Source organism: Micromys minutus (assembly GCF_963924665.1).
Source record: "Micromys minutus genome assembly, chromosome: 6".
NCBI lineage: Eukaryota > Metazoa > Chordata > Mammalia > Rodentia > Muridae > Micromys > Micromys minutus.
In genome coordinates this window covers 29075051-29099158 of record NC_137975.1, presented here as the reverse complement: position 1 = coordinate 29099158, position 24108 = coordinate 29075051, and the positions used below count along the sequence as shown (strand labels likewise).

Here is a 24108-nt window from a genome sequence, read left to right as displayed (position 1 = left end):
ATTTTCAAATGGTGGCTATTGTATACAACTCTTGCTCTAGGGGCAAAACATAAGGGTAATCTGATTTTTCAGCCCCAGTTGTGTGAAGTTCTTTATTAGAAACACACAGAAAAAAATATGGCTTCAAATAAATTTATTATGGAAGCAATCAGCATTAATTCATAATGAAAATGATAGATTTATTATAGCAATTTAAGTAATCAGAATACATTAGTTCAATGTATGGCACATCGACAGTATGTGATAGTTAATGCTGATATGTTGACATGTGTTTTCCAGATGGTTACACTAAAGTTTCTGGCTTTAACTCACAAAATGTATCCTATCTTATAAGCTCAGCTTCTGGACTACACTTTTTTAGACTGGAGTTAATCAAAAAAGTTATCAGCAGCCAAATAACATGACTTTCACTAAAATATTCCCGTGACTAGAAGATTGATCAACTTTCAGTGATTAAAGATTAAATATAATATTTCACAGTCACCCCTTTGATATTTATAAAGTATTTCTCAGTCCCTGACCCCTTATGAAATAGTAACCTACAGCTTTATGTTGTCAGCCTGCTTTACTTCATGGCCAACATAAAGCTTTCACTCTGCACAAAGCACATAGTACTCTTCAAATCTCATTAACAAGAAGAATCTGAGTAGTTTCAATGTGACTTCCTCCTCACTTGGAAAAACCTAGTTAAGATTATCATGAGACAAAATGTCTAGGGAAAGGAAAAAAATATCCATGAGTCCTTCACAAAAGTCTCCCTAAAATCCCTCTCCTCGATTTGTTGTTTTATGTCCTGAAAGGATGCAGCATGCCAAGAACTGGATCTCTGTTGTCACGTACCACACACTAGGTGTTTCCATGTCAGTACGTTACATGAGAAAGTATCGGCACAATTCCAGTTGAACAGAACCTCAGCCTCTTTTCTCTCTTCCTCTTCTTTTATTGTCTTGCCTTCTCTCTTCCCTCTTCTCATTTCCATCACCACCATCTCGCTCTGCAGCACGGGCCGCCTCTCACTCTCCATCCTCCCCACACTGCCTCTCTGTGCTTCAGTTCAGAGACATTCCACCACCGTGGTCAAAGGGTGTGTTTCCCCCACTAGGTTTTCTTATTTCTAAAGGAAGGAAATGATCCTCTTTCTCAATGGACAACTTTATTAAACCAGTTGCCAAACTACTGCCACGGGTGGGGGAATTTCTGTGGGAAGTGCTGATTTTATGTGAAAGGGCAAGTAGAAGAGGCTGGGAGTGGGGTGTCAGAAGAGCACAGTGACAAGAACACCACTCCTCCTTAGTGACACCTCAGACCAAGGCTGTGGATGTGATTTGGGATTCCGATGTGGATGCTGTGGTGAACAAAGAAAGACACGAATCAAAACAGACAGAGTGAGCAATTATGACTAGTTTACCCTCCAAACAATTCTGAAGGACAAGCAATTGCTGTGCTGTTTCATTCACTCAGTCTAGTCTTCACTGACACTGATGGAGAAGGTTCATCCTGGGTACCAAGAGGCCTAAATGTGTCATGCTCCTGAAGTGTTACTGCAGCTCTCTTACTATAGCATTAACATAAACATTTGAAAATGCCTCTAAAACGGGATGTAAACACAAGCCCACCAAAAGGACTTCACTTTTCCCACTCAACTGTGAAACTGTTATTGGACCATTATCCAACAAGTGTCAGTACCTGGGGGAAGGTTCCAGAGTTCACCTGGCCTAGCATTGCTCTGAGGACATGGGCCTGGGGTTCAGACGTGTCTCCCTGAAGGTGACCGGTACACATTGTTGTCACTCAGCAGTGTCATTTTGGATAATATTTCTTTAAGCCTACCATGGAATGAGGAGACAGACACACAAAAGGTGAGTGATAACACTGAAGATGATGAGTGTGTTCAGGCTTCAGGGCACAGTGTGTACTATAATCTGGGAATATTGCGAAGGTTGTCTGTGGTTTTGTTTAATCTGAGAGACTTATATGGCAAAAATGAGAAGAATTATGCAGAAATCTTATGCAAGGCAGTAAGCATTCAGATGACTAGTTCTGATGATACATACCATTAGCCTTCCTCTGTAATGTAACACTCTCTCTTAGTGTTGCCTTAAATAATAATAATAACAACCTTCATTCATACTAGATATTATGATCTTAGGGCTGTGGACAAAATCTCAAATCTTACCTATTTTATTTTTAATTAGTAATACTTATACAAATTTATGGATATGGTGTGGTGATTTGATATACACATCATACACCATTGGTTAAATCAGGGCGATGAATGTCTTCATCACCTCAGTTAGAATATTCAAAACACTTTTCCAGTTCACTCGAAATACATTCTATTTCCAGTTTTCATCAGTCTGCTGTCCTGTTTCCCTATGGCTTTGTGTGGCTGGGAAGTGCTTCCCTTCCTCCTTTCCATCAGCTCACCGTTGTCTCATAGCAGTATCCCCACTGTATCTTACTTCAGACATCTTAGATTCCACATACGAGGAATATTAGGAAGGATTGGCCTGCCTTTCCCTAGCTCACTTCCCTTACCCACACCCTGTGACTTTATTAATATTTTTATTCAAGACAAGGTTCCATCTTTGCATGCCTGAACAATATTCTTCCACAGTGTAACTCTCTGAGTTCTCACATCGGTTAATGGACACTTAAGTTTCCATTTCCTGGCTACTGTCAGCAGAGCTGCAAAGAACACAGATGCTCAGATGTCTATAAGACATGCTGATTTCATTTCCTGAGTGCATGTATTCAGTAGCCCAAGATTGAGATTGGTGGGTTTTAAACCTCCACAAGATCCTGATTGGCTCAAAAGTTAGGGTTCAAAATCAGGTTAGCTGCACACAAGACAAAGTTCATTTCATCCCTCCATGCAGGTATTAATATTTGGGGTACCATTTTGCCTTTGTTCTCTATAAGTATAGATATATATGGAAAATCAGAAGTGCATGACCATGTCAAGAGGGAACAGAACAGTATCTAATTGAAGGAAAGCCCACACATGCCCTTTCCCACAGTGTTTCAACACACCATTGCTGCAATATCAGTGCTACATGACCAAAGGCACACACCTAAGTTACATCATGACTATTACTAGTTATCTTTCATAATCTAAACACTCTGTGGGTTGTAAAGACTGCCAATTCGACCAGCTTCTTTCAGAGACTTATTTGGTGAAGTCTGAGTGCTGCAAGAATCAATAAGAACAATTACTAAGGTTTGTTGAGTTCCTACTTGTGGAGGCCCTCAAACAGCCTCCCAAGGACAGAGTCATCATAGCAAGTAGATATTATAACCTTTTGGTACCTAAAGATAAACTAAAGTAAGTAGCAAGTAATGTTAGAATTTTCTTCTGAAAAGATTTTAATAGGAAATACAGAGTTCGATTGAGGCTGGGCTGTGTGTGTGTGTGTGTGTATGTATGTATGTGTGTGTGTATGTGTGTGTATGTGTGTGTATGTGTGTGTGTATGTGTGTGTATGTGTGTGTATGTGTGTGTGTGTGTGTGTGTGTGTGTGTGTGTGTGTGTGTGTGTGTGTGTGCCTGAGAAGGCAGACAAGGACAAGGAAGTAGCAGGCCTCAGATATCAGGAGTTCAAGGACTTTGTTCCAAACTCGAGGAAAATCGTGAGGAATAGATTTTCTCAAAATCCTCTATTACTAAATGAACCATGGAGCTTTGTGAAAATCAGGTTCTTTGGATTATGGATGATTTGGGATTATGGTTAAGTACTGTTGCTTACTCTATTGTGAATCAGTTCCTTTCTCGTTTAATAAACCAAGAGGAATACCATTCATCGAGTAGGGCTATGACCTTTCATTACAGTTTCTCATGTCTGGTGATCCCCAACTAAAAAATTACTTTTTTTGCTGCTTCCTAACTGTAATTTTGCCACTGTTATGATTTGTAATTATCCATGTTTCCTGATTGTCTTAGGTGACCTCTGTGAAAGTGTTGCTCCATCTCCAAAGGGTTATCTCCCATTGGTTGAGCACTGCTAATCTAGAGCCTAAATTTAAGTAGCGTACACACCTAGTAAAAAGGAAACTTTATTAACCATTATGACCTACTTCCAGGGTGAGGAATGTAGCTCAGTTGGTGGAGGGCTTGTTTAGCATGTGTAAAGCCCTGGGTTTGATTCCTAACATCATAGGAGCCCAACATGGTGGTGGTGAGTGCTGGCGATACCAGCACAAGAGAAGTAGAGGAAGGAGGACAATTGATTAAAGTTCATTCTTAGACACATAATGAATTTGATAACCATAACCAAGCATGCAGCCTGGGATACACGAGACGCATGAACAAATATAAAAGTGTCTGAGTCTTGGAGGTCTAGGAGGTCTAGAGGAAACTAGATCCAGGTAGGGATCTGGTGATTTCTCTTTAGGCCCAGCTAGCTGCCCTTGAATTCTCTGTAGCCAAGTATGAGGATGACCTTAAACTTCTGAGTCTTGTTTCTACTCTCTGATTTTTGGGGTTACAGGCTGATGCTATAACACCTGTTTCTGGCACTGCTGGGGATTCATCTCAGGGCCTCCTTGATGTTAGGCAAGGGCTAACTGAATGGCACACCCTACCCCAGACAAGATTTGAATAGGCTTCCCAGAGAAAGAATAAATTCTCTAACACTTAGATCAGAGTTTCTCAAACTTCTTAACAGTGTGACCCTTTAATACAGCTCCTCACGTTGTAGTGACCCAAACCATAAAAATATTTTCCGTTGCTATCTCATAACTCTAATTTTGCCATTGTTATGAAGTGTAATATAAATATCTGATAAATAGAATATCTGATATGAGACCCCTCAAGGGGTCATGACCCCCAGATTGAGATTCACTGAAATCGAGCCATAATGCAGTCTGCCTAAGGTACTTACTGTACCAGGTGTCAGGATTCAAGATGTTACTTATTTCAGACAGACAGTAAGTTTTCTGCTCACAGAAAGCCTGAAGAACTAGCCCAATTATAAGTTTTTCTTAAGCAATTAAATAGACAATGTCTCATAACCTCAATACTGTTTACAAACATTAACAGGCTATTTTTAATATTTTTCTCTATCACAGAACAATGATGTGATCAACATGTAAAAGCATTCATTGGTGAAAATCCTCACCATGAAAAATGCTTCTAACACAGGGAAAATGGGTGTTCATTAATATGCCTAGGCAGAGAAATGGCCAGCATACGGCTGTCTTTCAAGCTTTGCTTTCATGATCCTATCATGTATAACATTAAGAAAATTATCCAGCTTAAGTAGCTTAGCTTATTGGCTTCCAAAGACTGTAATATGGTATTTCCTACTGGAAGGTATTATTTTTGTACATGACAATAAAGGATTCTTCACAAATATGGAAGAGTAATTGCCTGATTATCTTTGATTATGTTATTGAATGAAAAGGAACATGTTCTTTTTTCTATTAAAAATTTCCTATTATAATATGTTTAATCCGACTTTCAGTACATAGTCCCTTGGTGAAATGTAAATGCTGACCAAAGAGAGGGTGATTGTTTGTATTTTTAAATATGAGTTTTAATAATTTTGCATTAAAGCATCATTATTTTGCAAAGTTATCTTGCAAAGTGAAGTGCTTCCGAAATCAAACAAATCATTACACAAAGTTAGCCTCGTCTCTGAAATACAATTTCACTAAAGCAAAGTTCAAGTCAACCCGAAATTCAGTATTTTGTAGCAGGTAAAGTGCACAGCCAGGCAGCTTCAACATGAACTAGAGAAGTTGCGGTTTTACCCCGAGATAGGGCTGATTATGCTGGTGCTATGGCAACCGGTTGCACCATTTGGAAGCTCTTGTGTGCTTAACCGCATGAGCTGTGCCTCTTCCTTTCCTATAAAGACTTAGAATGAGAAAAACAGAAGTGTGCGAGGAGAAGAAACCACAAGGGCAGTAGAGACACTGCTGTGAGCCTTTAGCTTTTGCAAACAGCAGTGCGACAGAGCAGCACCCGAAATTTTCTTCTGATGAAAGCTGCCTCTCTCTTGCTTTACGAATTATGGCTGTACTTTAATGATTCTGAAAGTGAGCCAAGGGTTTCTGTTCAGCATTTTCATGACTGGGAGATGAGACAAAATTAGCTGGGCATTTATCAGCCTTGGCTTTGATTATTCACTGCTTTGGGGAGACTGGGGGTCTCTGTGTAGCCTTTGGAGACACTTAATACTCTTCACGAGATGGAGAACAGTTTGGAAGACACCCCACAATGTACTGCTCATTTTCTGTGTATTTTTTATTTGAGCTAACAGCACACATGCTCTCTCTCTCTCTCTCTCTCTCTCTCTCTCTCTCTCTCTCTCTCTCTCTCACACACACACACACACACACACACACACCATCTCCTGGTGTTCATAAAGATACATATGTTCTACAGTGAAAGGAGATTCAAGCAAGCTCACCCTCCTCGTCATGTAGGACTTTGACACTTGATTTATAAGCTGCCAAAGTTATCTTTTGCTGCCTTGTCTGTTTTGTTTTGTTTTGTCAAAATATTGACAATATGAATGGGAAGACATCTTCAAACTTGTTTTTCTTTTTTTCTCTCTTTGTGGGCCTGGTAAAGGGCAATTAAGCCGAGATGGTTCCAGCTTGCTTCAGGCTGTTCTTCTTGTGTTCTTTCCCCCTACACAATGGAAAGTTTCCCTTTTTACTGTCACCTTTTACCGACATTTTAGTTAGCTTTCACAGTGGTGGGTGTCATTGAAGGGATTTTATACTGTCCTTGCCCCACAGTTCCACCCTGGTCCCACTGCCCCCCCTTACTGCTCCCCTTCTTCCCCCAGAGACATTTCTTCTGTTTTTATGCCTCATACAGTCCATTAGATTGTTATATCATCCCCTCTCCCCTTAGAGTTTTTTCTGCTACCTCTCCAGATACTTTTTTAATACCTTTTCTAAGTTACACACACAAACACACACACACACACACACACACACACACACACACACACAACTCTCCCCCCATATATATATAGCTCCACATAGAAACAAGGCTAGTTTATTTCACTGAACATAAATCTAATTTGATCTACTCTCCTGAGAGTGTTGTGACTTACTTGTCTTTGCAGCAGAATGCGACAGTGCATGTGCATTTTATGCAGAGCGTCTGCCTAAATGTTTCATTTTTAATAACAATTTTTTGGGTATGAGAGTACATGGTTATACCCTTAGCATGTGGGAGACTGTTACAAGTTAGGGGGCAGCTCAGGCTACATACCTAGCTCAAAGCACAGCTGGATCTCGTCTCATCCAACACAAACACAGTAGAAGAAAACACTTCAGTATGTCAGACCCTGGGTCCCATGATGATGATATATACAAGGTATTTTGATCACTGTTCAGCACAAATACTGACTTTAATAGTAAATTGTTTTTTCTTACTATGGTATGGCTGAATAAGCCTTTTTATATCAGACAGATCATAAGCTGAAACTTTACTTACATTCTTTAATTTTGCTTTTGTTTATTTATGATTTTTAGCTCTGGCTAAGAAAGAAGATAGTGTTATCTGCTTTATGGAATTGCTGTAATGTTATATAGAGTACAATTTAGCATCATCCCAAAAAGTACCCAAAGTACCATAACCTAAAATTTCCTAAAACATCACTCAGCCCAGTGTCATACACCTGGAGCTTACTAGAAATAGTGACTATTATCCTCGGCACTGAAAACAATAAAGCATTCCCACTGCTGCCAGCACATGTTGGTGCTTCTGTAAAATTCTTTGACTATGATCTTACTCTGTTTCAGACACAGTAAAGAGTTACAAAATTATACACCCTAAAATGTTAATTAGTACGGTTAGATAATTTTTGCTGCTTGGCACGTATTTTTTACGTCAGGTTTATACTTCTGGATTTAAAAAAAACAATTAGAAAATAGATAACTGCATAAGACTAAAACAGATATTCTCAGTCTAAAATTAGGTCTATCATGGTAGCTGTCTCAGACATGTGAGTGGGTGGGGAAACATTGCCACCAGTGACACTTAGTCTCCTTCTCTTCCAGAATCTCTACTCCAGCATAAGAACATAGCAAACAAGCAGGTCATGTTGTGGCCTCCCACAGTCTAAGTTTTGTACAGAGTTTGTGCTGTCAACCTGGTTGTCAATCAGCTAATGATACAACTGCAGAATTTGTGTTTTATAGTATGATACTGATTATGCCTAGGCATACACAAATACACAGTACACATCATTGGTACAATCTGGAATGTCTTGTCTTGAGATGTGTTCTTCACAGTCCTGCTGGGGTGTCCTGAGAATATCTGGGGATGATGAACCCTTTGAGGGGAAAGAGGAAGAGATGATAATGATGATGATGATAGTGATGATGATGATTTTTAAAAACTCCCATTTAAAAATGAAGCCTTTTCTCATACAATATATCCTGATTAAAGCTTTTCTTCCCTCTACTTTTCCAAGTTCCTCCCAGCCTCTTCTCTCATCTTATTCACCCCCTTTCTGTCTCTCATTAGAGATGAAAGAGAAGTCACAAAAGGCAGGGGCCCAATTGTTCACACAGTCAGGAGTTCCATAAAAAGACTAAGCTGAATGCTGTAATATACATAGGAGTCTGACACAGGCCCACGCAGGCCCTGGGCTTGCTGCTTCAGTCTCTGTGAGTTCGTATGCCCTGTGCTCAGTTCATTTAGAGACCCTTGGTCTCCTGGTGTTCTCCATCCCCCGCCTGCCTCTTACACTCTTTTTGACCACTTTTCTGTGGGGTTCTCTGAGCTCTCATGGGGAGGGGCTGGCAGAGATATCTTATTCAGAGCTGCATGTTCTGAGCTCTCTTTGATTCATGTCTGTCTGTGGGGTCTCTGCATTTGTTCTGTCTGCTGAAGGAGGAAGCTTCTCTGATGGTGGCAGAATAGAATTTTGAGGTGATGATGGTTTTCAACCATGGATCTCGCCATAGCTCAAGATGGCCTCAAACTCACCATCTTCTCCCTCAACTCTCAATGACTACGGATCTCACCACAAACCAAGATGGCCTCAAACTCTCAATCTCCTCAATCAACTCTCAATGCCTTGAACATGGATCATTTAAAAAAGTGTGCCTCCAGTTCAAAGACCACCCTGACGTTGCCGTTGCAGCACATTGGTGTTGGCATGACCACACAGGAAGTGCCCATCTACGTTGCTTCTCTTAAATTGAAAGACGTTTATGATAAGACAGGAAAACATAAAAGAAAAACATTATTTTTTTCTCACATGGCCACCTGGGTTTACTTTCATTTTGTTCACTGAAAATCTTGCTCAGCTAAGGCTTGTCTGGAATTTGTTGTGACCTAAGGATGATCTTGAACTCAGGATCTGTCAACTTTACGCGCTCTGAACTGTGATGGTTTGGTTTGCAGTCCTTACTGACTTTCTGCTGCTGCTCGAGTTCTTAATTAACACAATCGAAATGGATAACACGAATCTTTTAGCCAAATATAAAAGAGCAAAAGCACATGATGTTTTTAGTGTTGAATGTGTGTTACTCAGAGTCAAATACAATCACAAACAGAAGGCAATACTTGATAGTATGAGGGACAATTATCTGGGTCCAGAAGACAGGTGGACATTGTTTCTGTATTTTAAAAAATGCACTATTTGATTTTTTTTATTTTTTATTTTATTTTTTTTAAACGACTTTATTTTGCAAAACAAAGATAAATGTAAAGATTTTAAACATTTTTTGCTTAAAATTATACATTTTTGTCAGTACTGTTTTTTCAGACATTAAAATAAATTTTACATAAAACCATGTGAATATGTTTTTTAGTCAGTACTTGATTTTTTTCAAGGGCTTGACAGTATGCATTGAAAACGTACTAGTTGCAATAAGCGTAAAGTACATGCAAAACAAAACACAACATGGGAATAGTCAAAGTCTTCTTGTTTTGTGAATATATGTATAGTTTTTGTTTTCTTTATTTCTTGGACTTCATACAGTCTGTGAGTTGTTTCTGGGGGAGTGCAAGCCTCTGGGGTTAGCATCCCACTATCAGTGACTGCATATAATGTCTGTTCTTTTGTGACTGGGTTATCTCACTCAGGATGATCTTCTCTAGATGCAGCCATTTTCTTAAGAATTTGGTTAAGTCATTGTTTCTGGTGGCTGAGTAGTATTCCATTGTGTATATGTACCACAATTTTTGTATCCATTCGTCTTCTGAAGGACATCTGGGTTCCTTCCAGCTTCTGGCTATTATAAATAGAGCCGCTATGAACATTGTGGTGCATATATCTTTGTTGTGTATTAAAGTGTCTCTGGGGTATATGCCCAGAAGTGGAATAGCTGGGTCTTCAGGTAGTACTATATCCAATTTTCTGAGGTATTTGATTTTAAAGCGCCTTTGTTCACTACACATTTTCTGGCTTTGTCCTCAATTGTATTTTGCAGGCTCACACTGTACTTGTTCTTAATTTATGATTTAAGAAGTATGTGAGACCTAGGGTTGGATGTTTAATTACACTACTTTGTCCCAACCTCAATTCTTGTATCTCTGTCTCCACTTGAGCACGTTATTTTGCCATTTGTGAATAGAATATAAATTATATTATGAGGCTTACAGAAAGATTTAGATAGGGTCTCTTAACTCCCTCTCTCCTGCCTCCCATTTGGATTTTGAATGGCTGCTTTTATCACCTGCCCTTTGTTTCCAGGCACGATGTGTCGATGTGTCCTGAGTTAGAATGGACTCCACTTTCTCCTGCTCTTGTGTTGTTTCTGTGCTTACTGAGTTGCTCCTCGGTGCAACCTGCTGTCTGTCTTCCATGTCTTTGATGTCCATTTTCATTAATGAGGGAAGCCTGAACAAATGTATGTTGACATTCGCTCAGCCTTGGAGCAGCTTGTACATTCACAGCAGGGAGACATGGGCTCTCTGGCTCTTGGTTTCCTTCCCCACCAACTGGACTCCATCTTAATAGATGCAGACAAAGTGTTGTGCTGGCCTGTGAGCATAAATGATGGTGATTATTTTCTAGGGTTAAGGTAGGCAGCCATTCTTTTATTCTACAGACTCGAGATGCAATGGTAACACAACCAACATTTTAGCATAAGACTGATAGAAAGAACGAGGGCGATTATTTTTAAACACACCCTACTTCAAGTCTAATATGCCCCCATATGCCACATTTGGCCTCTGCTTCATTACATACATGATACAAGGAAGAATGGCTGCCTTGTATGGCTTATGGGGATGACTAAATTAAACACGAGTGTTGGCAAAGTGACATTGGCATTGTCTGATTGTTATTTCAGTAAGTTGTTGTTCTCCGTGTTCCATCAGTGGATGGAAGCAGGGAAGACTAGTTCCTCCAATAGTTCTTAAAAAGTGTTATTTTTTAGTTCTCTCTCTCTCTCTCTCTCTCTCTCTCTCTCTCTCTCTCTCTCTGTGTGTGTGTGTGTGTGTGTGTGTGTGTTGCTGTAGATGGAGGAGATCTCACACACTAGCCAAATGCACTCCACTGAGTTATAACTGCAGAACCCACACCTTGTATGTTTTCCCCCTCAAGACACAGTCTTACCAAGTTGCCTGATCTGGCCTTGGATTAAGTCTGCAGCCCAGTCAAGTTTTAAAATGGCGACTCTTGCTGCAGCCTCAGGAGTAAGCAGGATGAAGTGGCTTTGCGATCATACACAGTTTACATAATCGTTGCTGGTACCTCAGTTGTCATTACAGGCTGGATCACACACCTAGCTTGTAGAGTGGACACAGTGGATATAATTCTCCATTTTCATGTGTGTCCACTGGTACTGCCATGCTAAGAAGAGAAAGCATACAAACTGCTCTGGTTCCCTCTGCTTTTGTGTTTATCCACTGGTCCAACTTTTGTACATCCTCTAGGCTCAGAAGGGGAGTTATGCAGATACGCTTTCCAAATCTTCAAAACACTCTGTTCCTTTTACGGTAATACTCAGAGTGAGTATTATTTCCTCTATTCTAACCTACTCTTCTGTCTTTGCAAAGCAGACGGGTCTAAATCCCCTCAGAAACGCTATTCCGTGGGGTTCCCTTTCTTTCCTTTTGTTTTGGAAGGGAGGTCGGTGGTGGAATGAATGATATATTTAAAGCCCAAATATGTCCTTTGAAATGTCATTTCCAATCAAATTGATTCCTACGTTTTCTTAAATCTCTGATGGCAGACTTAGGGGTGTGACTTCAAGGTAACTTTGATTTGCAATCATTTAAACATTTCCAGTTGTAAAAGAAACATATTGGGAAAGGTAAATTCAGTTAACAATACACGTGTTAGAATCCTGTAGCTTTGAAGATCAAGGGCTCTGTTATCTCAATGCTCACGTGTCTAATATATCTAGTCAATTCTGCTGGTAATTCACAACAGGATTATAATGGGGAAATGCTCACCAGGTGGATGATTTACAGATTTCTGGTTCTCTGGTGCCATCTACTGAAATATTGCTAAAGAAAAAAAAATGCATGAAATTTGTGTAACCAGAGTAGTAGAGAATTCTGTAATACATAGACAAAGTGGATGGCCTGCTTGTGTGTGTGTGTGTGTGTGTGTGTGTGTGTGTATACTAGTTGTGCTTACAAATTTTAGAAAAATACACTAAAATCCATAGTTTTAGAAAAGCGATTTTTCCTCTTTACTCTCATCTACCTGTATAAATACTATTTTTAATTTATATGGCAACTTCATGTATTTTCCTTCAGCTATTGTTATTTCTTCTAAATTCTGCACACACACATGCATACCTGTGTATATATAGGATGTTACTTTCACTAACACATCATCCTAGTTGCACTGGTTATGAGCCTCTTTGCAAAGGTTTTATTTCTCAGCAGCAGATGTATTGACAATAGATGATTTGCTTTTTGTGGATAGTGCAGGAATATACAGGGAGCACATCAGAATGATGCCTTGATTCTTTTGCTCTGCATGGCCCAAGCAGGTTACTCTGTGACCCTGTAATCAGTCAAATGAGAAGGTCATGTGCTAACCAAATGTTCCCAAACCCAGTAATTTTAGGTTTTGCTGTGTAACAGTGAGAATCCCGGAAGGCTACACATACTTATGATTTTGGTTATAATTGATTCAGGTAATTTAGCAAGAATCCCAGAAACATGACAGACACATCTCTAACTGTTGCAGATCTGAGATAGCACAACTCTTATAAATATTCATGTGACGCCCTCCAACTTCCAGCTTATTTGATATGTAAAGTATCCACTGAAGTAGCTGTTAATATACTCAAAATATCTTACATATCATGGCGGTGAATAGCCTTCAGATCACAGCTTTATAACTAGGTGATTTCTGCAGGGCAACTTTACTGTGTTCTTGCTTTAAGATTTATAGAGTTTCTTTGTGTTTTTCCTTTGACATGGGAATACCTGGGTGATATTTGTGTATACATGGAATCTTTACTGCCGAGAAGAGTTAATAATTTCTTAAAGTGGATAGTTTATACTCTAGATAATTAAAGAAAACATCTTTGAAGTTATTTTAAAGGATTTTTGACAGATTTTAATTATTCTACATTCTTATCATGTTAAATAAGTGTGCTACTACTAATATTGTAAATCTACTTGGAGAGATTTAGTAACCAAAACAAGTAATTCTGGTCATACACTGGCCTGAAATAGAAGTTCTGAAGTACTGAAATTTCTTTCAAATAAGGTTAAGGTGTGTGTCCTCTGTCTGTCTGTCTATTTCTGTATCTACGCCTGTGCAATATTTCATAAACAAAACAAAAACTAATGAGTCATAAAAATGCTTGCCCTGCAAGCATAAAGGCCTGAGTCCAGATTCCTAGCAGCCATGTTAACAAACAAAGAAACAAACAAACAAGCTGAATGCAGTGGCATTTACCTTTAATTCCGGTGCTGGGAAGACAGAGATAGCAGCCTCCTTGAGCTTGCTACTCCCCAAATTAGCGGAATCAATGAACAATGGGTTCAGTGGGAGACCCTGCCTCAAAAATAAGGTAGAAAGTGATTAGCATTGACCACTGCTCTCCACAGACACATACACACTTTTGTGCTTGTGCACACATGATCACATACATACACTGCTCCCGAATTCATACAAGGGTGACTTCCTATAGTGTCTCAGCATTCATTGTCCATTTTTTATCATGCCCATATGATAAATTGTAAGCTTACAGTCTTTTATCAGATGCTGTGGTGGCAACAAGCTAATACATTAGTACAGTGAAGCAGAGTGGTCACCAAAATGAGTGGTAGAGATAATTTCACCTACTCTGAAATCCCCCTTTCTTCTGTGACAAAGCTGGGTTTTCTTCTTCACATTCACTGACCCTCTTGGTTTGTGGCACCTACAGAAAAGCATCCGATTCCTCATCAGCATCTAGACTTGCACTCATGTCTGAAAACTGTCATGTGACAGCTTTGGTTTCTCCGTCATATAAACTTCACTTTCAAAGTCATCCAGGGATTTCTCTACCACCGATTAACTAGTAGATAATGCAAACCCAGTACAGTAGTTTCTCCTTCTCTGCCTCTTCATTATACTGTAGAGTTCTCTCCACCTGTTTATTACCAGTCTAAACAGGGTATGTACTTTACGTAAATGTTTGTGTGGACTACTGGCTACATCTGTCCTTCGGTTTGCTGACTTTTCAATTTTATCATGCTTGACTCTCACCAACAAAACAGTAGCTTTTTCTAAACTTAGGAGATTGAAACGGTGTGAAACTCCAAGGAATCACCTGGTGCTACTGCACGTCAAACTATCTCTAGATGTTGAAGAGTTTGCACATGTCTCACAAGGGAAGAACCAGAAAGGGTTCGCTATGGTTTCATATAGTCAATGCAACTGGAACATTTTAAACTTGTTTCTTTAGTCTTCATAATGACTACAAGATATTTTTCATCTTATTTAAAACATGATTAATTAATTCCTGATATATTTATACTGTGTTTCTTCTCACTATCTCTTTTGCAAACCAACAGAATTCTTAGGGGCTAATTTGGAAGATAATTACAATGGACCAGAGGGCAGGAATCCTCTTAAGAGGATTATAAAAATAGGTGGAGATAAAAGTACTTGCTGACTAGCCAGAAGTATGGGATAGTATTTTAAATAATGTTTTCAAAACAATATAGTCATATACCACATACCAATGTAACTGTCATGAATGGACGATAGTCTGTCATTATAGCCATTTTCAGCTGTGAAATATGCACTAGGATGATTATTAACATTATCAGCATAATGGCAAAGTCACCTCATTACGCATGGCTCAGAAGATTTGCCCATTGGTAAGTAATGCACAATAGAACTTAAATATGAATGGCCAAGAGAAAAAGAGAAGACAGAAAAAAGCTTTATATATGTCTGTATATCTCACAGACATGCCTTTGATGGTACTTCTGAGGGGAGAAGAATTTTTTAGATTTACTCTACTTAAAAAGGAAAATATATTGACAGGAAGCTAGCTTAATTATTAGCCAATTGCTTCTTCCTTTTGAAGATTGTCATAGCTCTGGTCTACCTCTTAGGTAATAACTTTTTACTGTTTTTGTTAGTCATTCAGTAAGAAGGGTGAGGAAGCCTGTCTTTTTAAAATTTAATTACTTTATTCATTCGCACCCCAAATGTTGCTCCTCTCCTTGAACCCCTTTCAGAACCCAGTCTTTTCACTGTGGGCTGGATCCAGCTCCCCCAAACTCTTACAGCTAGCCTGTTGTACACAGCGTGCGCGTCCATGACAGACCCTTCTGATCCGTGCTGTTGGTGCATAATTTCAGAGAAACCTTTCTCGAAACGGTCTCCGTTCATTTTCTTCTTGACATTCATTTAACCTGTCTCAGACTTGTTCCACCTACGGTGTCCATCTGTGTGCTTCGGGCATACAGCATGAGCTTTCCGGTCTCCACACAAAAGCCTCTGAAATGTGCAATCAGCGGCCAATCAAACTCATCTCTCTCCTTTGAGATATTTTCTCTTTTAAATCAATGAGAAAGTCCACGCTTCAGCGACACTTAACAGTAAGAACAATCATCCGACTGTTTCCTTTACTTAACTCTTCATTTTCTCTTCCAAGACCTGTTAAATCCTGGGGGCCTCTCCCTCAGTGTTTCTTGGGTGCGTTTCTTGCCCCCGTATTCTTCCAATGACAACTTTCTGATTGAAAGAATCACCATTATTTGTGTGTGTGTGTGTGTGTGTGTGTGTGTGTGTGTGCGCGCGCGCGCGCTACTGCTACTCTGCATTTTTTGTCTTAGTTTCATCTTGTGTTCATTTACAAAAATATTTTACAAATTCAAACAAAAAATTTCTCTAGCCTTCCCGTTAAAGACACTGCTCTATTGGCTAACTTCAAACTGTGAGCTCCCACTCCAAGCCCTCCTATTTCCTTAGGAACACATCTTAAATCCATTAGGCCAGCCTGTAGCTATCTTTAAAACTTCAAAACATTAACAGGAAAAAAAAAATTGGGAACTTGGTTTCATTGAGATGAAAATGTGCTGAAAATAAATATGTATACAGTACATGATGTGTAATTATACGTATGCTTTAAATCAAAAACTTTCTAAAAGTGTGCTTAATTTTATCTTTTTCAGGGCAAGGAACAAGTGAAGCCAGCAATGGTAAGAATTAATATTTGACTGTTAATATTTTATTTTTGTTACAACAGTGATGGAGTTGATTTATTTGGAAAGAAGTTTACAGAAGAAATTGTATAATAGTGTGTGGTTCCTCACTGTCACATGTTCTTAAAATTCGTTCTAATATTAAACTTAGTGACTAGTTGAACATACTTTTAAATTGCATAATAATTATTGTGTTTAATTCAAACTTTAACATTCCTTTAAATCGACAGTAAATGTCACAGTAAGTTTCTAATCCTTTTAAATATTTAACACTGTAAATAAAATTTGAAAATCTGAATAAATAAATCAACATGGGTTTAGATTTGAATAGGAAAAATGTGATGGGAATATATTGCATGAAATATTTTTTAAATTATTTATTTTATTTGTATGAATACACTGCATCTGTCTGTCTTCAAACACACCTGAAGAGGGCATACAGATGGTTGTGAGCCACCATGTGGTTGCTGGGAGTTGAACTCGGGACCTCTGGAAGAGCAGTCAGTGCTCTTAACAGCTGAGCTATCTTTCCAGCCCCTATAAAATATTCAAAAAAAAATTAAAGAATTACTGGCAGCAATCAGAAAGAGGTGCCTTCTAAGGGGCTCTGCCAAAGTCATACAAATACAGCAGAGCATGCTTGCAGCTAACCATTGGACTGAACACGGGGACCCCAATGAAGGTGCTAAAGAAAGAACTGAAGGAGCTGAAAGGGATTGCAAACTCATAGAAAAACAACATTATCAACCAACCAAACCCTCCACAACTTCCATGGACTAAAACACCAACCATTGAGCACACATTGAGACATTGAGAGACCTATGGCTCCAGTTGCATATGTAGCTGAAGATGGCAGTGTCTGGCATCAATGTAAGAAGAGGCCTTTGATCCAGGGAGGGCACGTTTTTCCCAATGTAGGGGAATACCAAGGCACTGAGGACAAGAGGGTGATCAGGAGGGAGTGCACCTACATGGATACAAGTGGAGGGTGAGGGGAGATGGGAGCAGGGTGGGGGAAGGGGATAACATTTCAAATGTAAATACAGAGAGTATCTAATTAAAAAGAAAAAAAATGTAGTGGGAAGTCTAAAAACAATGTTACATTTATTTAAGGACAAATGCATTATATAAATTAATTTGATCTAGAATTCAATTATATTTAGATTTTAATATATGTTCTCTTTTAGTTAAAATTTTATTTTATAATATTCTTTTCAAGAGTGATTTGCCCTTCCTTAAGTTCTGCTTGGAGATGGGATATTAAGATATTTTGCATTAATAGTTTACAGACTTTCCTACTGCAATTATTTTTTTTCTAAATAGCTTTTGAGATAAGCAAAGGTAAATAATGATGATGTTGCCAGTATATTAAAATTCCCTAAACCCCAGATCATAGAGGAACTGACCTGCAGGTGGGTAAAAAGAAATTAAATCCCTTATATGTTACTGTTGCTGTAAATGTTTGTTTTTTAACTAATTGTGTGGCTGCCAGTATGTCTTAAGAAGATAAGTGAGACCGTAAAATATGACTGTTTTAATTTAAAAGCACACTTTAAGGAGAGACAATTTACATTCTAAAATTAGGCTAGCATAGGAATTAATTGTCATTAAATGAAAATTTATTCTGAATTCTAAAACATTATGCAGATACTAACAAATCCTACTCTTGAGCTTTAAACACACATATTCTTGTATTTCTCAGTGTCTAATAATGGACTTGTATAGATTTATTATATGGCAGAGAGGATTGATAAAGCATTTGCTGCCGAGTAGGTTGTGATTGGTTCATGCTAACTTCTTAAATAGAATTTGACATTTTCCTTTACAAAATATTAAGTTACTCTCAGCCCACAAGGCTGAGACATTGTGGCAGAAGAGGAAATTTATAGGATAGAATGGTAGCTCATCCTTTTACATTGCTGAGAACTCAGTTAGAATTGGAGTTTATAATTCAAAGAGGAATGGTGTTCCCAGAAATCACCATTGAGAATGTGATCAGTACAATATGCAGAGTATTCTAAGTGAGGATTCGGGGACACTAGAGAACTGGCAAGTTTACAATCATAAATTGTACTGGTGAGACTTGAACTTCAATGTCTGTGAAGATTTTGCAACCCTTCTGTTTAGTTGATGTAACCTAAAAATAAATTGTCATTAATGGTGAGGAAATTGAGTTAACACTAAGTACACAGGATTTAAAATCCTGTTCCTTCTACCTCTCTTCTCTGCCTCTTTGCTTTTCTGTTCCCCACTTCCTTCTTCCCTTTTAAATCAAATTTGGTCTTCCTTTTTATTCAATTCATAGTGGATAAGCGACAGTTAGGTTAGAACATTGGCCCTGAATATGGGAGGTATGTTTTACCTCTAGTTCAGTTTGGAAAGGTTGTTCTAATCTTTATTTGGTAAAGTGCACCTAGTTTTGATTAAGTGAATATTTGAAAATTGCATATTTTTATACTCAAGGATGTTAATACATATTAAGCAAGGGACAATTAAAAATAACACCCCTATAATCCCAGAGAGAACATGTTGATTTTAAAAACTAAATTAGGGGGACTGGGGAGATGGCACAGCATTTAAGAGAACTAACTGTCTATTCTTCCAGAGGTCCTGAGTTCCATTCCCAGCAACCACATGGTGGCTCATAACCATCTATAAGGGGATTTGATGTCTTCCTCTGGCAGGCAGGTGTACATGCAGATAGACCATTTGTATACAGAAAGTAAATAAAAAATAAATAAATAAATAAGTAAAATAAAAACCAACAACAATGAAAAAACACCCCAAAAAACAAACAACCCCCCCCTACATTTGCTTTATTTCTCTTTTTCACAAAAATAAAAACAGCTTAAATAAAGGGAAACAGGGAAGTGTGTGATTTACCCACATCAAAGATAACAGGATTATCTTGCCCTCCATATGCCCACCCACTGAACAGTGTTATCTTTCACTCCCTTCTGACACACTCCTCCTTTTCAACAGTGAGAACCATATTTCTCTGATTACAAAAGCAAACACATCTTCATAGTTTCACAAAAGTAGACCACCCAGCTTCAGCTTGTGAATTTTGTTCTCTAGGCTCCACTCCCAGAACCCTCCCTTGTTTTCATTTGATTCACCACCTTATTGTTTTTGAATCTACATGTATATAAAATTCTGTTTTTAGACAGGCGCACCTGATGTAGTCGAGGCTTCCTAGAATTTACGGTCAGCTCTTGAGAGAATATTGCTTATATTTTTTTTTTCATGCTCCTCTAGACATTTTTCTCACTGTGTTTCAATCTTCTGGATCCAGTGGATTTTGGTAGCTACCCAATGATTGAACTGGAAGAGAGCTACAGAGGCTGCTTTCCAGTCAATCTCCTCATATTTACTTTTAACTTCTATTATAGACTTTGTATCTATATGTCCATACATAGTTAAAATACATAGCTGTGTGTTTGTATGTGTGTGTGTGTGTGTATGTATGTATGTATGGATAAATGCATGTGCATAGTATATGTGCATATGTATGCATGCCTAAGTATGGTTGCCTGTATATATACTTGTATATTTTTCTGTGTGTATTTATCTGTATTATGTACATATATAAGCAAAGTATGTGTGCATATGTGTGCATATGTATTTGCATATGTTTTAGGTATAAAGGTATACGTGCACACTCTATAGCACATAAACTTAGTATCTGTGTGTGGGTTGGGAAGCTAGAGCATGTATATGAATGGCCATCTTGGGACATGATTTCTATATTCATTATCTTCTCTCATCTATTAATATAACAGGACTGAACACAACAGAGAAGGCCCTCCTGACTCACAGTGACCCCTTACCTGCTCGCACCACTGAATTCATACCCCCAAGCATCTCTGAAAGAGGAAATGGCTCCTCAGAGACCACATATCAACCAGGTGACCAGTCAAGCCAGGTCTCCCCAGAAACTTGGATAACACTGGTATTCCTATTATGACAGGTTCACACACAAATGTCCCTAACCAAAATGATATGAGGATAAATTTGCCTTTCAGAATCTTTCTAAGGTGATCAATAATTTCTGTTATGTATGTAGTTTCTAAGCATTTCTCCACCAAGCTAATGAAATGCAGGTGATAGGAGGCATCAGGAAAGGTTGCTTAGTGAAAATAATGCAGGCGTGGTGCTCAGAAGATGGTAAAGTTGTGAGTGAAGATTCCCTATGCATAACCAGGGGAATTTCTCTAGTGTCCTTGGACCACTGCATCTTTGCAGGCTGCTGGAAAACTGCTGGTAGCCTCCTGCTGCACTGGGCAGGACAGAATTCTCCCTAGCAGTGTCTTTACACTTCTGAACTTCCTTACAGCTGCCTCGAGGTAGGATATTCCCATTTCTTAGTTCCATTCTCGGTTCACATCATCAGAAATATAAAGATGGGAAACTATTCTTAGCAGTTTTCTCAGAACTGAGGGTTCAGTTTTGAAATGTGCTGTTTCTCCAGATATTATGTCAGTTCTCAAAGAACCCCAAATTGTGAAATTTGGTAGAGGAATATAAGATGCGGCCATACTTATGATAATTAGCAGAACACGCGGGAGGTTCTTTATGCCTGGGAGGCCTGTGGTATTCCTTCCAACTTGAACACATTAGAGGTTTCAGCTCCTCTTCAAGTTTAGGTTTTTTGGAGTATTCAGCACCTACATCTGCTGACAAGAGGTTGTGTACACATCTCTATATCTGAGATGTAGTTTTCTTAGGCAAATGGGTTTCCAAAAACGCTTCATAAGACGCTGTGAAACTCAACTGCTCAACAGAACTGTTAATCTTGGTCTAAGAAAGCACTAGGCACCTATATCACCAAGGCAGTAATTTCAGCGTCTTGAGTATAATGTCGCCAGGTATGGTCTATTGGTTAGCAGCTGGACAAGAGAATAATTCTTTTAGTATACTCAGGACTTCATAGTTTCTCTTTATCCCTGCCACCAGCAGATGAATCACTTAGAGCCTGTGTAAACCTCTGAACATAAGGTCTATCATTATGTAAGGGTAAGGGTGCTGGCTCCTGGTGTTATGAATACCCTCTGGAGGCAGCACACATCTTTCCATATTAATGTCCTCTCACATACACAAAACACACAAATGCAGTATCTCTTTTCATCCATGTATATTTTTTTTGAGCATGTGAAACCCAGAGCTTGAGATGGACTATCCCAGGGAAAAGCTTAGGGTGGATTGGATTAGAAACACGGATGTGTAATAATGAATTATCTCTTGGCACAATAGGATGGTGCAGTTTGCCTGGGAAACTTCTAATGTATTCAAATAAAAGAGCATGCTTTCCTTTTTAGAGTAGTATTGCTATTTAATAAGATTTCACTCGTGGGCTGGGGCAAATTGTGGAATTTATATTTAGGATTGATCAATAGTTTAAAAGGTAACTAAACTTTTCTTGGTTGCTGCTATACATAGGGTGAACCTTTTAATTCAACTTTCTAATCGTGTAAACTATTCAAAGGTCTTTTGTTTTGATTCATTGCAATAAGTATTTTCATGTTCATATCACACTAGAATAGCAAATACAATTTCATAAGACAGTGTATGAATTTTGTACCAATATAAAATGATTTACACACACACACACACATATGCACCAATACTTAAGATGTATTACACAGTGAAAACACCACCCTTTCAAATCTCGTTGTTGTTTTTTAAAATAAACTATTTTTAATCATTATTTTAAATACTCTCGGTTCTTGGCCTTTGATTCTCTGTGAGCACGTGTGTGTAAGCATGCATTCATGCATGACTATTTCTACAATTTTTTCAATGCTGGGTGCTACCAATCTGTTAAAACTGCCTACAAGGCAATTGTAAATGCATTGTATTGATTTTACAAACCTCCCATATTTCACAGTATAGTTCACAGATAAGAATCTTTTTATGTGTATTTTGTCTGTCATACATATTTTGCTATCTCCTGTTCCTCCTTTGTGATTTTTGTAATCAGCACTTTATTAGGTTTTAGAATTGTAGTTTTCCACTATTCCATCTCCAGGGCACGTCTGCCTCCAGTCTCCATCTGTAGAGTTACTGGTGAATCTAACATGCTATCATCGATTAGGAAGGAAAAATGTTTCCTGGACAGGTGTAGAAACAGGAACTCAGTAGCCTCCTTCCTGCCCAGGGAACTTCGCTATCGGAATAAATGGGATCACGCCATTCTGTGGCACCTTTGCATCCTAACAGTTGTCTTAGCGTCTAGACTGCCAGCAACAAGTGTGACCAACATAACCATCTTACTTTTCCACCTCAGGTTTCTCATCCACGCTGCCGCCTCACCAGTCCCCATGGTCCGACTCTCAGACGCCCTCTGCCAGAGGAACTGACTCGCAGGCACTCAGCAGCCCAGCTGACCTCACCACACTCATGCCTGCTCACAACGACTTGACTGACCCACCAGGTGGTTTGGGGGGCTCTTTAGACACGGGAAAATGTCAAGAGTTCTGAGAACTGCCTCACATTGAGAAGCCATGGCCACTAGTTCAATGTGGAGTCTTTGCTGATCGATGGTTTAAGTGATTTCATAGTTACCCATAGGATGTAAAACAAGAAGACAAAGCCCACTCTAACAGAGATGAAATAATACTCAGGGCTGAGGGCTGAGGCTACAGCGATGTTCTGTCTCTATATATGTAGCTGCTGTTTAGTGGAGACTGTACTCACTGGTAACAAGCAATAATATATGTGAATGTTTTAGACCCTGAGCATCAGACAGAATGAAAGGCTTCTTATTGACGAAGGGGACTCAAAACTAGTCACCACAATGGCGCTGTCTTTAGGGAGTGAGGAAAATGGAGGCAGACACTCTCAGTTCCCATGTTAGACCTTAAGATTTCTTTTTTAATTTCTGCTCTTATAGCAACACAACCTGCTCACTCCTTTTTCTTTCCCCAAACCAGAGTGTAAATAACTCCACGGTGCCATTTTATATGGATGAAATATAAGTTTGTCCTTTCTCAAGTCATAATTTCATAATAGCAGACACGCACATTCACTGGTGTGAGTCCTTGACAGTGAGTTAGACACTTAACATCGGCTTGCTGGCTTAGGATGTATCATACTTGGAGGTCATGGCCACACATGGGATAATTATTATTAGGAAATCTCACCTGATCCTATTGATCCAGCAAAGCAATGTTTTTCAAGCAAACCCAGACTAGAAACTGGGAAATAAAGGAAACCATGAACAAGAAGCATTCTCCAGAGGCTTCCTTTCACACAAACCTGCTCTAAACAAAGAATTCCTCTTGCCTGCCACATTGGTTAATTTAGCTAATTAAAGGATCCATTCTGTGTAATGAGTGATTAAAATGGTAAATGCCATCCTTAAGATGGGCAGAGGTTATCTACTTAATAAGGGGACAGTCTGTTTCCCACTGAGGAGGAGAGCTAGGGATTCTGAACAGGTGGTGGTGAATGAAGAGTCTCCACTGCAGAGTTAAAAGAGTGGATTTGGAAGGGGAGTGTAGAAAGGAAAGCAGC

General features: G+C 38.9%; 1 protein-coding gene across 1 annotated transcript in view; it reads left to right on the top strand.

The window, feature by feature from the left end:
* Positions 1-24108, top strand: part of PTPRC (protein tyrosine phosphatase receptor type C) — a gene marked incomplete at its 5' end in the record, with an annotated part of 112214 nt that overhangs the window by 28995 nt on the left and 59111 nt on the right. Inside the window, 2 exons of the mRNA XM_080918155.1 lie at positions 20376-20501; positions 22880-23029. Of these exons, the coding sequence (XP_080774281.1) occupies positions 20376-20501; positions 22880-23029 (276 nt within the window). The remainder of the gene's footprint in view (positions 1-20375; positions 20502-22879; positions 23030-24108) is intronic.